The 17,807-nt window shown below is 35.2% G+C and overlaps 1 protein-coding gene across 2 annotated transcripts in view; it reads left to right on the top strand.

The window, feature by feature from the left end:
* The window catches only part of SMCHD1 (structural maintenance of chromosomes flexible hinge domain containing 1), a 126,610-nt gene that overhangs the window by 21,592 nt on the left and 87,211 nt on the right, over positions 1-17,807 (top strand). For both annotated transcript variants that reach the window (XM_059039426.2, XM_067015874.1), the window contains exons 6-10: positions 7,893-8,007; positions 8,129-8,248; positions 12,654-12,820; positions 14,760-14,850; positions 15,547-15,757. In XM_059039426.2, coding sequence (XP_058895409.1) covers positions 7,893-8,007; positions 8,129-8,248; positions 12,654-12,820; positions 14,760-14,850; positions 15,547-15,757 — 704 coding nt within the window. The remainder of the gene's footprint in view (positions 1-7,892; positions 8,008-8,128; positions 8,249-12,653; positions 12,821-14,759; positions 14,851-15,546; positions 15,758-17,807) is intronic.

A 17,807-nucleotide genomic window follows, 5' to 3' on the forward strand; every position in this document is an offset into this window, starting at 1 on the left:
AGTTTTTGCCCAGATTCTTGTTTTTTCCCAACTGTTTTCATTGCCTTAGTCAGCTTTGATAGTAAACATCTGCCACTGATTGTTTTTGACAAATGACCCAAGGAAAATGCTTTTCACAGTGAGCAAGTTCTGAGTTAGGTCAAATAAAGACAAACCCTGCAAGTGCAAGTTTCTATGGAACTGTCAGATCCAATAATGGCAATTCTATGGGGAAGGAGCTTTTGGGGAACTCCAAACACATTCCAGTGACTCCTAAGCTGTTAGTTTTCAACATGATTGCAGGGCTGTTGGTTTTCAAGGCTTCTGTGGAGCTGGTGAGAGGGGAATGGGAGAGGGTATGTTAAAACGTAACAGAGCTTGCAGTTTTTACCTAAACTCATCAATGTGTCTTAAATAAACACTCCTTGGATTGTTGCAAGACTTAAGTTAATTTTTGCAGTTCTGAAAAAGTTGATTTTGACAGTTTTTTCGGGTGTTGTTTTTGTGTTTATCAACGAGTGGATTTTCATAGGTTCTTACTTGGCCATTCTGGAAGTGATCACTCAATTAACTGAGTTTTGACAAGTTGCATACACTGGTCTAATCCAAACCCTTAAGATAAAGAACATTACCTGGACCTAGGAAATTTGCTCATGACTGAGGCACTGTTAAAATCATAAGTTAAATTAGATAACCTAGAACCTTGTTGTAATGCTATGTGTTCATTTAATTATTTTGTGGAAGAAAGAAAGGGTGACATCAGTTAGGCCAGCTGGGTGGCCATAATTCAGATGTGTGTTGGATCAATGCTACTTTCTGCACTTTAAACTTGCTCAGCAGTTAAAAAGCTCTCAACTCAGTCAGCCGTTTTTGGGAAAATAAAAATAGAATGCCACATGGCCCATTTCCCATGCCACTTTTAGGTTGTAGAAATGGACTCCCAACAGGATTTTCCCTAATTTTCCTAAAGAAAAAGCTCAGTTGTCTATAGTATTTTTCTGCAATTAAGATGAACTTTCAAGTAGATATCTGTACTTACTTGAATTTAGAGAATGTAAGATTTAGGCATCCTACTTTAATTTGGTTATTTCCATGTGTCTCACAGATGAGACACATCTGTATCAAGATGAGACACGTGTATTCCAGAAGCTCGTATGGAGATGTGTATTCCAGAAGCTCAGTTAGTTACCTATGGCCATTTGTCACTTTCTTCATTGTGGCTGATTTTTTTCCCTGTGGTAGATTGGAGATGGTGAGATCTAAATATATATACTTAGTCTCTCTACCATATTTCCTGGCAGTCACTTACATTGTTTCTTTTTACTAATTTGATCGTCTCTCCTGTTCCTTTTTCTTACCTTCTACATCTTTTATCATACATTTTCATGCAGATTTTGCTTCTCTTTTCTAATAAATACTATTGTTTCACAAAGATACAGTGTCCTCATAGTTTCTGAAACTTTTTTAGACTGTGATAGAAATTTATTTTGAGGGAGGCGACTTTCTAAATCCTCCAGAGGACTCCTGTGATGCAAAATTGTTTCTTAAGATATCTTCATGAAGGGAGATGTATATAGCCCGTGAGTGTGGATATAGGAATTTTCTGAACTCATTTACACAAGTCTAAAACCTACAGGAAATTAGTATTTTCAGCCTTATTTGCTGTATTAGGGTTTTTGTTTAGGTTAGGCTTTCATGAATGGAAAAGGAAACTTAGGAAAAAAAGGTTGTAAAAGGAAACTTACTGCCTGGTCATTAAGTATGTCCATTCCTAATCAGTGAACAGAATTCTTAGTTTTGAATCAGATTAAGTATGTATATATTGTTTTATCTCTGAGTTCTGCCCTCCCATACTTTTAATATACTTCCCCATATGTGTTTTAAGGAGAATATTTAGGGGAGGGTATTTTCAGCTTATTTCCTAGAAGTATTGTCATAGTAATTAAAGTCTTAGAACCTATTTACTCTTTATTTTTCTTAATAGACATTTTGTTCATAGAATTTAATTAATTCTTGGTTTATGACAATGTATCAATGCAGGACATGCCCTTTTAAAGTTTATTTATTGAAAAGTTTAATAAGCTGAATAACCAGAATTTGCCACCCAATCCAGTAAGTAGAATATACTTTAACTTACATCTGTGTCCTCCTCATCCCTGCCACCAAAGTTAACAAGTATCTTGAATTGTTTTTCTGTTTACTTTTTTTCTTTTAAACATCTTTATTAGAGAATAATTGCTTTACATTGTGTGTTAGTTTCTGCTATATAACAAAGTGAATCAGCTGTACGTTTACATATATCCCCATATCCCCTCCCTCTTGTGCCTCCCTCCCACCCTCCCTATCCCACCACTCTAGGTGGTCACAAAGCACCACGCTGATCTCCCTGTGCTATGTGGCTGCTTCCCACTAGCTAGCTATTTTACGTTTGGTAGTGTATATATTTCAATGCCATTGTCTCACTTCGACCCAGCTTACCCTTCCCCCTCCCTGTGTCCTCAAGTCCACTCTCTACGTCTGCGTCTTTATTCCTGTCCTGCCCCTAGGTTCTTCAGAACCATTTTTTTTTTTAGATTCCATATATATGTGTTAGCTATTTCCTTTTTTTAGATGCATATATCTAATTTTGCTTGTTTTTGATAATATAAAAAAGTGTAATCATACTATATGTTGATCTACAAGGGACTTGAATTTTCATTTAATATTAGGTTACTAAGATTGCAAATTTGTGTGGGTCTGTGGTACATTCATTTTCATAACCATGTAATCTTTAGTATATACCAAAAAGGAATCACAGTGTATTTATCCAGTCTCCAGTCAGTGGGCATTTGGCTTTTTCCCCCAAGTTTTAGCAGTTGTTAGCTGTACTATCTTATATACGGGGTGTGTGTGTAGTATTCTGTTATATATGTTTCCTGGTCCAAATCTACATAAGTTTTAGGTATATGCCTAGGAGGGAATTTGTAGGATATAAAAATGAATGTTCCAACTTAACAAGGTAATGGCGAATTATTTTCCAAAGTGATCGTATTAATTTATACTTTAACCACTTATGAAAGTTTGATAAAACTCACTTGGGAAACCATTTGGGTGTGGTATGTTTTTTTCAGGAGGAATTTTTAACTGTTGCTTTGATTTCTTTATAGAGTTATAAGAATATTTTGGCTTTCTATTTCTTACTGATTTAGCTTTGGTAAGTTATATTTTACTAGGAATTAGTCCATTTCATTAAATTTTCAATTTTATTGGCATATAGTTGTTGGTAATTTTTGTAAAGAACCAGTGCTTGCTTTGATAAATTTCCTGTTTTCAAATTCTTTTAATTCTGCTCTTTATTATTTATGCCCTTCTTACTTTGGGTTTATTTGCTCTTTTTGTAGTATCTTGATGTGGAATCTTACAGATTTTTTTTTACTTCTTTTCTAAGATGAATATTTTGTGTTATAAATTTTCTTCTCAGGACTACTTTTGCTGTATCCCACAAGTTTTGTGGTTTTTTTTTTTTTTTTTGCGATACACGGGCCTCTCACTGTTGTGGCCTCTCCTGTTGCGGAGCACAGGCTCAGTGGCCATGGCTCACGGGCCCAGCCGCTCCGCGGCATGTGGGATCTTCCCGGACCGGGGCATGAACCCATGTCCCCTGCATCAGCAGGCGGACTCTCAACCACTGTGCCACCAGGGAAGCCCTCCCACAAGTTTTAATATGCTGTAATTTCACTTTCATTCAGTTCAGTGTAACTTTTATTTCCCTTGCAACTTGCTTTTTGATCCATGGATTGTTTTTGGAATGTGTTGTTCAATTTCCAAATGTTCCCAATAGATTTTCTTGTCTTTATGTTGATTTCTAGTTTGACTTTATTATATTCAGAGAACATACTCTATATGGTTTCAGTTCTTTTAAATATGTTGAGATTTGTTTTATGACCTAGGATATGATCTATATTTTGGTGAATTTTCTGTGTCCTTGAAAAGAATGTGTATTTTGCTTTTGCTGGGAGGAGTGTTCTGTAAATCTCAATTAGATTCCATCTGTTGATAATATTTTTCAGTTCTTTCTTATCCTTGCTGATTTTCTGTGTAGCAGTAACTAAGAGAGGAGTATTGAAGTGCTCCACTTATTTGCAGGTTTGCTGATCTTCTCAGTTCTCTGAATTTTTGCTCTGTGTATTTTTAACTTGTGTTATTTTTTGTATGCATAATTGAGATTGTTAGGACTTTTCAGTGAACTGACCCTTTCATCATAATGCCTTTTTTAAAAAAATTTAATTAATTTATTTATTTTTGTCTGCGTTGGGTCTTTGTTTGCTGCGCACGGGCTTTCTTTAGTTGTGGAGAGCGGGGGCCACCCTTCATTGCGGTGCGTGGGCTTCTCATTGTGGTGCCTGGGCTTCTCATTGCGGTGCGTGGGCTTCTCATTGCGGTGGCTTCTCTTGCGGAACACAGGCTCTAGGTGCGTGGGCTTCAGTAGTCTTAGCACACAGGCTCAGTAGTTGTGGCTCACTGGCTTAGTTGCTCTGCAGCACGTGGGATCTTCCCAGACCAGGGCTCAAACCCTTGTGCCCTGCATTGGCAGGTGGATTCTTAACCACTGTGCCACCAGGGAAGTTCCCATAATGCTTCTGTCCCTGATAATTTCTTGCTCTGAAGTGTATTTTATTTGATACTGTAGCCACTCCAGCTTTCTTTTTGTTTATGTTTGTATGGTATATCTTTTCTTATCCATTTTCTTTTAAGGTACCTATATCATTATATTTAAAATGAGTTTCTTGTAGACAGCGTATGGTTGGGTCATTTTTTATTTTTTTTTAATTTTTTAATTTATTAAAAAATTTTTTTTGACTATAGTCTTTTTAGAATTTTTTTTTTTTTTTTTGGCTGTGTCAGGTCTTAGTTGTGGCACGTGGGATCTTCATTGTGGCACGCAGGCTCAGTAGTTGTGGTGCACGGGTTTCTCTCTAGCTGTGGCATGCAGGCTCCAGAGCTCGTGGGCTCTGTAGTTGTGGCGTGCAGGCTCCAGACTGCATGGGTTCAGTAGTTGCAGCTTGCAGGCTTAGTTGCCCTGTGGTGCATGGGATCCTAGTTCTCTGACCAGGGATCGAACCCACGTCCCCTGCATTGGAAGGTGGATTCTTAAACACTGGATCACTAGTGAAGTCCCTAGTTTGGTCAGTTTTTAATTCACTCTTGTCAGTTTTATTTTGTGTATTTGTATTAGTACATTTACTTATTTTTAATTATTGATACATTAGGACTCAAATATGTCCTGTTTTAACTTTTCTATTTGTTCCCTTTGTTTTGCATTTGTCTTTTCTGGCCTTTTTGTGGTTTACATGAACATATTTTACTACACTGTTTTCTTTATAGTGGTTTTCGAGTATATCTTTTATTTATTTATTTATTTTAAAATGACTGCTCCAGGGAATACTGTAGTACAGTGTGTTAGTATGGACATTTTGCCAATTAAAGTGAATTACAGAAATCTCACCAAATTATTTAGGTATTTTAACTCTCTCCCATTTACAATTTAGTTTTAAGTGTTACCTCTGCACATATTGAGAACCATATCAGACTGTGTTATTTTTATTTCAACAGTCTAACGTAATTTTAAAAACTCAAGCAGAGAAAGGTAGTCTATTTATGTGCATATTTGTTTCACTCTTTATTCCTAGGTAATATTCTTTTATTAACTTTGTACAATATTAATATATCTCCTCCAGCTTTGTTTTCATTAGTATTGAAATGGTAACTCGTTTTCCAACCTTTTAACCTACTGTCTCATTATATTTAAAGAGTGTTTCTTTTAAGCAGCATTTGGTTATGTATTAAAATTGATGATCTCTGCCTTTTAATTGCGATGTTTAGACCAATTACATTTAATGTGATTACCAGTATGCTTGGTTACCATCTTTGCTGCTTGTTTATTTTTCCCTTTTTCCCCACATTTCCCTTTTTTCTGCCTTATTTCAAATCGAGTGTGTGTGTGTATGTGTGCTTCCACTGTTTCCTTCATTGACTTATTAGCTGCTACTCTGTTCTGTTGTTTTACTGGCAACTAAGGTTCATAGTATACATCTTTAATTTATCACAGTTCTACTCTCAGCAGATTTCAGTTACACAATAGTGTTATTGACTGTACTTAACGATGTTATACATTAGCTCTTCAGACCTTATTCGTCTTATTGATGAAAGTTTGTTTGTACCCTTTTACCAACCTCTACCTATTTCCCACACTCCCCAGTCCCTGTCAACCACTTTTCTACTGTCTGTTTCTATGAGTTTCTCTTTTTAACAGTTGTTTTCTTAAAAATGTGGTTTAAAAAAAGTATAACATTAAATTAAAGTGTATAATTTGGTAGCATTAATTATATTCACAGTGTTTTACAACCATTACCATTATGTATTTTCAAAGATTTTTGGCTTTCCCAAACTGAAACTTTGTAACCGTTAAAAGATAACTGTATTCTCCGCACCTCCAGCTGCTGGTAACCACAGTTCTACTTTCTGTTTCAATGCATTTGCCTATTCTAGGTACTTCATTTAAGAGGAATCATACAACATTTGTCATTTTGTTTCTGGTTTATTTCACTTAGCATAATGTTTTCAGGGTTCATCCATGTTGTAGATTGTATCAGAACTTCACCCCTTTTTATGGCTGAATTATGCAGCTATACTACATTTTTTCATTCATAGGTTAATGGAAGGTTGTCTTATTTCTACCTTTTTTGTATATTGTGAATAATGCTGCTATGAACATTCATATACAAGTATTAGTTTGAGTCCCTGAGTCAGTTTATGTTTACCCACATATTTACCATTTCTGGTGGTCTTCATTCCTTTGTTTAAATCCATAGTATCTTTCTTTCTTTTTTTTTTTTTTTTTGCGGTACGTGGGCCTCTCACTGTTGTGGCCTCTCCCGTTGCGGAGCACAGGCTCCGGATGCGCAGGCTCAATGGCCATGGCTCACGGGCCCAGCCGCTCTGCAGCATGTGGGATCTTCCCGTACCGGGGCACGAACCCGTGTCCCCTGCATTGGCAGGTGGACTGTCAATCACTGCACCACCAGGGAAGCCCCGTATTTCTTTTTATGTATCCTGTTTGGGCTCTTTTGGTCTGAATCTGTGGAGCTATGCCTTTTTAGTGGTTTGAGAATATTTGCAGCTTTTATCTTTTCTCTCCTCTCTTTCTCCAAGTGCATTTAAACTTGTGTGAGATATTATCCTTCATTCTTTCATGTTTTTAGTCCCACTTTGATATTTTTCATTCCTTTTTTTCTTTGCTTCTTATGGGTGTTTTTGAATGTATCTTTGTGTTCTCTAAATCTTTCCAGCTATGCCGCATCTGCTCTCTAACCTTTCCATTTGGTGTAATAGTGGTTCCAGCCTCATCCCCAATTCTGTTTATTTCTCATATTGGGAAATGGTGTCCCTAGCGATCTTGCCTATATTTCGAGAGACCAGGGATGCCTACTCTCCAGAGTGTTATGTTGCAGTGGGAGGTTCAATCAGAGCTCTTCGTTTGTCATGATACATGGAAATAATCTCTTTGCTGTAATTCCCATTAGTATTGAGGCAATATTTTAATGAGTTTTGAAGGAGTAAACAATTTTGAAGGGAAGATTGTAGAGTTATACAGATATTTGAGATTTTCTGATTTATCAGGGTGGGCCCAAGAATTTGCATTTCTTAGCGTTTCCAGGTGTTGCTGATGCAGCTGGTCTGGGTAATAAACTTAGAGAGCCATTGGACTAGATGATGTTTTGGCTTTTGGCTTTGATTTCTTTTACATTTGAATAGGGGTGTTATCTGGCTCAGGGATCATTTTATTAACACTTAATAAAACTGCTATAACAATTTCCTTTAGCACCTGAGTAGTTTGTTTAACATCATTGCATTAATGTAATGTTTTATTTTAGTGATCATTCAGGATATGTTCGACCACTACCAGTGCCACGCAGTTTAAATAGTGATATTTCCTATTTTGGTGTTGGGGGCAAGCAGGCTGTTTTCTTTGTTGGACAATCAGCCAGAGTAAGTAAAAATATTTCTTAAAAGTGAAAGTTGATCAAAATATTTTGAGGTTGACTTTCTAAATGTGTTATCCAGTTTAAATTGTGGGAATTTATAAAGTACTCTTTTTAATATTTAACAGATGATAAGCAAACCTGCAGATTCCCAGGATGTTCATGAACTTGTACTTTCTAAAGAAGATTTTGAGAAGAAGGAGAAAAATAAAGAGGCAATATATAGCGGATATATTAGAAACAGAAAGGTACAATACATTTTAACTCAGTAATTGTAGATTCATTACTTTGGATGGATGATAGGACAAGAACATTTTTTTCATTTTTGAAGATACTAATGTCATTTTAAAAACTTGAAGATATGGAATTTTCAAATTAAATTTTCATTCTTTTTCTTTTAATTATGTGAATAGCAAAAGTGATCATTTATGTGCTTTCTCAGGCTGAAGTCTTCAGAAAACAGATTTTCTCATAAAGCCAAGTAAGCTTTCTGGAAATTGTTCATAAGATTGTAAACTTTTTTCCTTGCACTGAGTTTGAGTTTTTAAATATTTGTTGTATAATAATCATAGAAGCAGGGTAGAAAACAGTGATAGGCTAATAGACTTTTAAGAAATCTGAGCTCCAGAGAAATAAGTAAACGAGAAACTTATTTCTGTTATAAATTTGCATTCAAACGCTCATTTTAATAAGCAGAGTGTTCACAAATTTGAATCTTGGTGGTGAGCACATGGTATTTGTTGTATTACTCATTCAACTTTTCTCTGTCTGAAACATTTTAGAATTTTTAAATTTTTTAAAACCTTTTTTAAAAGCAAGATTTTAAAAATTCTTTTCTGCTTATAAAACAAATTGTAAAAAACTTTATAAAGAAAATAAAAATAGTCTCAAATACCAGAAAAAAGTACTTATGATATATTTAGTTGAATTTTCTTCTAGTTTAAACTTTATCATATACTTATGATTTGAGCTCTGATTTATTAATATTTTGAGTATTTCTTCATTTTAGAAAGTATTTTGGTACACAACACACTTTTAATAGCTTCATAGTATCTTTGGCTAAATGTACAGTAATTTGACTATTCTGTTAAGCATTTAGCTTACTTGAAGGATTTTATTATAATTATAAAGACACTGCCATTAGTATCTTTGCATAACATTTTGCCTGAATTGCAGTTTTTTCTTCATATAAATTGTTAGAATTTTTATAACCGTTATAAAGAATTTGAACTTAGAAGTATTTATGATGTATATTACAAAGTCGCTTTTCTGAAAGGTTGAACCCAAATCAAATACACTCCCAACAAAGGTATATTGGAAGTGCCTGTTGGATCATTTCCTTATTTTTCAAAAGAACAAAGCAGGGAGGGAAGAATGATAGCAGAATGATAGTGGTTTGATAAGTGAAAATAATACCTTTTCTTTCATACTAGTGGGCTGAATTTTTTTCATGTTTATTAGCTACTTTTACTTTCTTTATAACTGAACATTATCCTCTGTCTGAGAAATTTCTTCATTTTGCTCATTCCACCTTTTCCTCTTTAAATTTATTGCATTTATTTAACAATGTACATACCTAAATATATTGTTTATATAATAATATTCTGTCTGATCTTTTCTATGTTATCTTAAAATCACAAAGCCCTATATATTGGTGGAAATATTATTTGCCACTTTAAAACTGGTGAAAAATAGAAATAGAGAATTTAAGTGATTTTTTTTCAGAACTGTATAGATATGATAAAGCTTGGATAGTACTGAGGTCTCTTGGGTCATCATTTCTTCCAGTTTTTCCTGTGTTTTGTGCTTAGTTCATCCCAGCAAACATTTCATGGGTATCAGTAGGTCCCTAGTCCTTTTCTTTTTCTGACCTGTCCTTTCCAGCCTACTTTTTGGGGGCTCCTCCTCTATTCCTAAGCTGTTATCAGTTACTACAGTGTGCGTGGGGTTGATGGTTCTTGATCTATGGGGGCTAGCATGCACGCGCCCCACCCATATATATATATATATATATATATTCATTCTTATATATACCACTTAATACCAACAGTTCTCAAATATGTATTTCTTGTCAAGACTTTCTTCTTAAGATTGAAACATTGAATCAGGCTGGACTCCTTAAAGGGAAGAAGCCATTCTGGCCATTTTAAACAGAAAAGGATTTCATAAAGGGAATTAGATGCTTAGATGATTATTGGAAGGGCTGAAGGAATGATCTTTAGGCTGAGTCTTGTAGAATGATGCCAGGATATTCCAAACTGACCTTCTGGGGATGCTTCAACATCTGTAATCATGTAGCTAGTGGACCACAGCTGGATCTGGAATTCAGAAACACAGTACCTTATCTCTGATCCAGGAGTTGGAAAAGTCTTGCTGCCACAATTGTTCCAACAATGGACACAGAATTTCTGGCCATTACTAGTGCTGTATCAGTGCTGATGCTTAAGCTGGAACCTGGATACTGGTCTTTCAGTACCTTGCATGGTAACAGAAAACTTTTTAAAAACCTCAGGAGATGGCCTTTGCCTCATCTTTCCCTTCTAAATCTTTGCCTAGTACATCTAATTGGTGAAACCTAATTTGCATCCACAAGCAAAAATTTAAGAGTCTGAGAAATAGACGTTTTTGGATTTCTTTCCATCCTCTGCAGCCCGGGAGGGGAAAACATAAGGTGGTACAAATGGCAGCTGAATACCAATTGATCCTATCTAGCACACGCATTTCCAGTTTCAGTTAGATGTCGCTCTCCAGGGGTTCTGTAAATAACTCCCTTTTGGTACATCTGAAATCAAATATCTATAAGCGTTTCTTATTTTCTTCCCCTTTCCTCCAACTATTAACAGTATAGTAGTAATTGTAATCCTTGTTGTTAATGATTCACCACATTTAATTCTTTTAAAATAGTTCCTTTCATTTATCCTCTCTTCTACTCATTTCCACTGCTTGATTCAGCCTTTCCAGCCACGTCCTTCATCATATGTTTAAAATATATTCTAAACTACCTTGTATCCCTTATAGTCTCAAATCCTTCATGTTCTCATTGGTCTGGGATGTTTTTATTAAGTCATCTGCTGGGTGAATGTCACCCCATTTTTATTTTTTTAACTGTAGTTCTTGGCTTACAGCTTTCTAATGGCACACTGTTTTATAATCATTTGTTTCTCATCTATTAGATGGAACTTTTACGAAGGAAGGATGCTCTCTTTCTTTTATCTTGAAACCTATTTTCTTCATGCCCAAGTTGAGTCATAGGGCTTAGAAGGTGCTATCCAAATATTTGGATAATGAACCTGCATCATCAGTAAACCCAAGCTAATCTACCAACTCTCAAACTGTATAAAATGTTACTTCTATATTATGTATTGTAGCTATAATATTAGTAATTTAGTATGTAGGGATGCATTGGAATCGTATTGGAGGGTTGCTTTTTATTTTTTATTAAGAAAGTAATAATACACAAAAGTAATAATACAAACTTACTAAAAAAAGAAAACCAGTTTCCTAGACATAATACTTCAGTGTGTATCTTTATCCTTATAAGTTTTTATGTGTACAACTTATATAGTATATATATGCATGCAATTTTATTTTATTTTATTTTATTTTTTTGCGGTACGGGGGCCTCTCACTGTTGTGGCCTCTCCCGTTGCGGAGCACAGGCTCTGGACGCACAGGCTCAGCGGCCATGGCTCACGGGCCCAGCCGCTCCATGGCATGTGGAATCTTCCCAGACCGGGGCACAAACCCGTGTCCCCTGCATTGGCAGGCGGACTCTCAACCACTGCGCCACCAGGGAAGCCCTATGCATGCAATTTTTAACATACAGACTCATAGTAAAAAACTGAGAAGTTTGTAATTCTTATCCTCAAACATTCTCCCCCTCCCCCCTCCCCACTTCCCTCTGCAAACTGTAGATATTCTCTGAAAGTGGACTGGGGCCCAGGATGATTTTACTCCCTTTTAAACAGAGTGCCTTTGGGCTAAGCCAGCTGGGTTCAGGCTGCATCCTAGTTTTCCTGAACTTGGAGGGCTAGCTGGGCATTGGTCCTGACCAAGTTAAGTGGTAGGTACCCCAAGCAAGGACTCATTCCACCTTAGGGTAAGTGTTCTCAATTTTGGGGCGCATTTTTAAACTCAGTATTTATTTTTCTTCACCTTTTTCTTTATGATTCTCCAATTTGTGTAGCATTATGGTGTAGCATTCTCCTTGATGTATGCGAGTTTAGCAATCTATGTAAAAGTTTCCCTCTCCTCACAGCATTGTTGTCACACACTCAGCTGATTTGCAATTGGCCATTTTCCTCCAAAAGATTTTTTTTTTTTTTTTTTTGCGTTATGCGGGCCTCTCACTGTTGTGGCCTCTCCCGTTGCGGAGCACAGGCTCCGGACGCTCAGGCTCAGCAGCCATGGCTCACAGGCCCAGCCGCTCCGCGGCATGTGGGATCTTCCCGGACCGGGGCATGAACCCGTGTCCCCTGCATCGGCAGGCGGATTCTCAACCACTGCGCCACCAGGGAAGCCCCCTCCAAAAGATTTTTGAAGCTTGTATTTGAAATTATCCAAGTGAATCACATTAAAGGTTGATGTAAACGTTGTTTGTTAATTACAATTAAGGTACATGTAATGTGTTGTACTTTATGTTCACTCTTGTAGCCGTCTGATTCTGTTCACATTACAAATGATGATGAAAGATTTCTACATCATCTTATCTCAGAGGAGAAGGAAAAAGATAGCTTTACTGCTGTGGTTATCACAGGGGTACAACCAGAACACATACAGTACTTGAAAAATTATTTCCTTCTTTGGACAAGACAGTTAGCGTAAGTATTTACATTTGATTCAGAACATGTTTCTTTTTATCTTTCTTAAGATAGAAAATATTACAGACATATTGAAGCCTCTTGGCTGTCTGCTTTACTCCTATCCCATTTCCTTCCCTTCAGTACAGTAACCATTACTCTGATGTTAGTGTTAAAATGGTTCTGTATTCTGTAAATGTACCGATCACCGGTAATGTATTGGTCATTACAAATACAAATACGAGGCCCATGCTTTTTGACAACTGTGATAACATTTAAAATAAACTTTAGTTCATCCAATTCAGCTCATCACTCCCAGATCCCCCTTTTGTGCTTTTGCTGTGTAGCATGTATTATAATCTTCCATACCACACAGTTATTCTTTTGTCTGCCTTCTACCTTGGAATGTCTGTCGTTTTTTATGCATTGCTGTATCCCAGTGTTTCCTGTTACATAATAGAAGCTCAATAAAAGTTTACTGAATGAATGTATTGAGTCTATTAAAATAAAAAAAATCTGTATGTGCCTGTATGACATGAGTAATACTGAAAATAACTGTTTTGTATCTATTCCAGGAAAACTTTTAGGGAGTATATATTCTATTAGATCAAATCAGAAGTGTATATATTTAATGGCTCTTAAGTTTTTTCTTTTGTAGTTACACAGTATAGACCTTTGACTGGATTGTTTCCGTAATTTGTATTAGCCTGAATTAATTAGTCTTGCAAAAATGGGTATACTGTACAAAATTCATGTTTTTAAAGAAAGTATCTTTTCTTATTTATTCAAAGGGCTGTTGTACTTACTTTGAGATTCTCTATTTTATACATATATATTATCAATTAAAATTTTGGGGGGAAATTAATTTGATTTTAGGAATGCCTTTTTTCTTGAATATTGATGTTTATTGGCTCTGTAACACAAGAGATTTAAATATGACTTTGGAATGTTTCTTCTCTAAGAACATCTTTTATTATTTTATTATTTCTCTTAACCAAAGGAATTCAGTGTACTTTAATGACATAATTATAACTTAACTCTTGCTTTTAAAAAGAATGACGTATAACTTTAACCATTCTTTGAAATAGACACTTGCTAAGCTATTTATAGCACTCTTTCTTAATGTGTGGTTGTAAACATATTGTTGACTATGATGTTAACACTTTTGAGATGTGAAGAAAGATCTGACTTTCAGTGATTTCCTTTTATCTTAGTAGTGTTTTAAACTAGGACAATTAATGTAATTTTAAAAAGTTAAAATTCATAGGAAGGAATATTTTAAATTCCTGCTTGAGGAATAATTACACATGTGATACGGGATATGGGGAGAGGTGAGTAATCTCCCCCAAATATAATCTTTTGAAACATTTGCCAAAATAAAATAACAAAGATTTCTGAAGTGGTGGTTTTTGATGGGATAATGTTGAATTTATTAGTTTTAGGAGTATTGGCATAAGATTGTTTCAGTGTGAAAGGAGAAGAAAGATGAGAATTACAGAATGATACTCTCATGTTGGGGACATAAGTTAAAGATATGCAATCCTGTATACTCCCTGATATTTGAGTCCTTTGTAGAACATCCCTAACAAGTAGAATTATAGCCTCTTAACTTCTAGTTTTAGTTTTTCTTATAAACTATACTTAAAGTATTTGGGCCTTGAAGTTGGAAAGACTTGGATTGAAGCCCCCCTCCAACTCTATAATTCTGTGACCTTAAGTAAATTAAATTATATACGTTTCTTGCATTCTAATTTCTATATAAAATGAAGGGTAATAATATCTGAATCTCAGGATTGTTTTTACCATTAAATGGTTTACTCTGTTTAAAAATGCTTAATATAGTGCCTGGCACCTAGTTGGTACTGCCAAATAGTAGTTATAGAATATTTTTTGGTAGAAGATTAGATGAACTGTAATTTTATATGAATTAAAAGTGTAAAGTTATTCTTCTATGTTTTAGGCATATTTATCATTACTATATTCATGGCCCAAAAGGGAATGAAAAACGTACATCAAAAGAAGTTGGACCTTTCAACAACATTGATATTGAAGTAAGAAAAAATTCTTTCTTAAAGTATTGTGAATTATTAGATATCTGTTCTAGTTCCAGGTTACTCTGGACAAGAACACTCAGTCAGTAAATAGGCAACTTCTCTGTCCTTGTCTTTTACCAAAACACTTCCCTAATTTGATATCCAAGTAAAGAGATTATTCCTAGATGTATTTTTGTGGAACCTTTGTTTACTATAGTATATGGTTTTTCCTTTCTCTGTCTTCTCTAGAGATATGAGCTGTTACTGAATATCATGTCTCAAAAGCAGGGAAGAAAAGAAATAAATAGTTTCTCTTTTGTTCACAGAAGTCATAACTGTAAAGTAAGATTTAGAAGAAAAGAATATTTGAGTGTTGAGTTCTCAGTATCCTTGCCCACACGTCAGGAAGAATTTCATGCACATCTTTATCCCACTTCCTACCTCTAGCAGGGAACCTGGAATTAAATGTACTCATCACTTAATATATCCTTCAGCTCTTTCTTTGTTTATTTTCAGTTTTTTGTAGTATATTTTTTTTTGAGATGCTACTTAGAGCTATTTAATCCAAATAAAAATATATATGTGTTTCAATAAGCTAGATGATTACTTGTACAAATAAAAGTAGTTTTTGCCTGTTCTGTTGTTGGATCATAGCTGAGAACAAAAGTAAAGTCACTATAGAATTTAATTGTTTTTGTTTTATTTTTATTTTAGATTTCTATGTTTGAAAAGGGGAAGACACCTAAGATTATCAACCTAAGGGAGATACAAGATGACATGCAGACGTTGTATATAAATACAGCAGCCGATAGTTTTGAGTTCAAGGCTCATGTTGAAGGAGATGGTGTAGTGGAAGGGATTATCCGATATCACCCTTTTTTATATGATAGAGAAACGTACCCTGATGATCCATGCTTTCCATCAAGTATGTTAATCTGTTATCTTAGCTACAAAATGTGAAGTTGTGATTTAGGGTAGTGATTTGTTTTCTTAATAATAATTATTAGTTGGGCTGTTGAGGTTAGATAAATTTAAAAACTTTTTTCCCTCATGCAAATCTTAAGTCATTAAAGTATTTATAATTTCTATAATTCTTAATTTTTGTATATATTCATTTCCAGATGAATAAAGCAGTGGCTTTAAGAAAGATTATATATTCTTTTATCATAGATCTTTTCCTGAACTGAACTTTTAGCTATGTACTGCATAGTAATCCTTTATATATTCTCCATGTTGTCTTCCTGTTATCTTTGTAGGTATTTATAGTTTTAAACTTTACTTAGTCATACTAGTTTTTTCTTTATGCTTTCTGATTTTTGCCTTGCTATAGAAAGGTATCTTATACCTCAAGATTATAAAAAAGATCCTGTGGTTTTTTTTCTTAATCATTTTATGTTTACATGTTTAACACATCTCTAATCTTTTGTGTGTGTGGGTTAACTTAATATTTTCCATGTGGGTTTCCAGTTTCCTAGCACCAATTATTGAACATTATGATTTTTGTAACAGTTTAAATATCACTTTCATAATAATATAAAGTTCCCATAAGTGCATAGATCTGGATTTTTTACTGTAAGGAATTGATCTAGTTTGTTTTTATTTATTTATTATAAATTTATTTATTTGTTTATTTATTTATGGCTGTGTTGGGTCTTTGTTGCTGTGAGCAGGGGCTACTCTTCATTGCAGTGTGCAGGCTTCTCATTGTGGTGGCTTCTCTTGTTGTGGAGCATGGGCTCTAGGTGCACGGGCTTCAGTAGTTGTGGCATGTGGGCTCAGTAGTTGTGGCTCACGGGCTCTAGAGCACAGGCTCAATAGTTGTGGCGCACGGGCTTAGTTGCTCCATGGCATGTGGGATCTTCCTGGACCGGGGCTCGAACCTGTGTGCCCTGCATTGGCAGGTGGATTCTTAACCACTGTGCCACCAGGGAAGTCCGTATTTTGTGTTTTTATACGTGAGTAATGATACTCTCTTGTTCTTTATACTGTATATTATCTATAGGGCAAGACACTATTGTTCTTTTTTGAGAAAATTCTTAATGCTTAATCTTTTGCTCTTCTGGGTAAACTTTGGAATCACTTTGTACTGTACTTTCACTTTAAAATAATCCTAGTGGTATTATTGAGATTGCATTGAATTTTCATAGATTAACAATATTAAATTTTCTCATTCAGAATAATTCTTTAGTATAGCCTTAGTATTGTGGGTTTTGGGACCAGATTTCCTGATTTGAATCCTATCTTTGCCACTTCGTGTAAACTTTGCAAAGTCCTGCCTGCCTCAGTATCTGTGAAATGGGGGGGTAATAATTCTTGCCTCATAGACATGTTGTGAGGGTTGAATAAGAAACTGCTTCAAGTTCTCAGAATAGTGCCCGACTTTGTTTAGTAAGTGCTCATACATATTATTACTCAGTGGCCTTCCCTCCTGTGAAGTCTCTAGCATGTTTTTCATTTGCCATTTGTAATTTTTGCATGCTTATAGACAAAAAGATAAAGTTCTTCAAATGATGTCTTAAAATAATAGCCAGTAAGTTGAATGAGATCAGAGGGATTCTCTAAGAGCAAATGAAATGGTGTGATAGAAAGGAATATTTACTTGTGATGGACTTGTGAGGGTTTTTTTGGGAGAAGAAGGCTTTATTGGGGGTGGGGGGGAATGACTTAATGCCAGACTGAGTTATTACTATGTCAGGATCATAATGTTTGAATCTAATTTAACTGAATTTATGAAAATGTATTACTAACAAACATAAAAATGTAGACAGTTGTGCTTTATAACATAGGTTATAATTCTAGCTGTATCATACAGTAAACTTACATTCGGTGTTATTAATTTGTCCAAGCTAGGCAAACTTGCTGTTGCTAGATACTGTAGATTTTCCAGGTGATTTTTATGTAAGTAAACTGGTTCTGACAGAGTTGTGAAGCTTGTGGCTTAGGTACAGGATTCAAGCTCCCGTATTTATAAATAG

Source organism: Kogia breviceps, chromosome 15, assembly GCF_026419965.1.
Source record: "Kogia breviceps isolate mKogBre1 chromosome 15, mKogBre1 haplotype 1, whole genome shotgun sequence".
NCBI lineage: Eukaryota > Metazoa > Chordata > Mammalia > Artiodactyla > Physeteridae > Kogia > Kogia breviceps.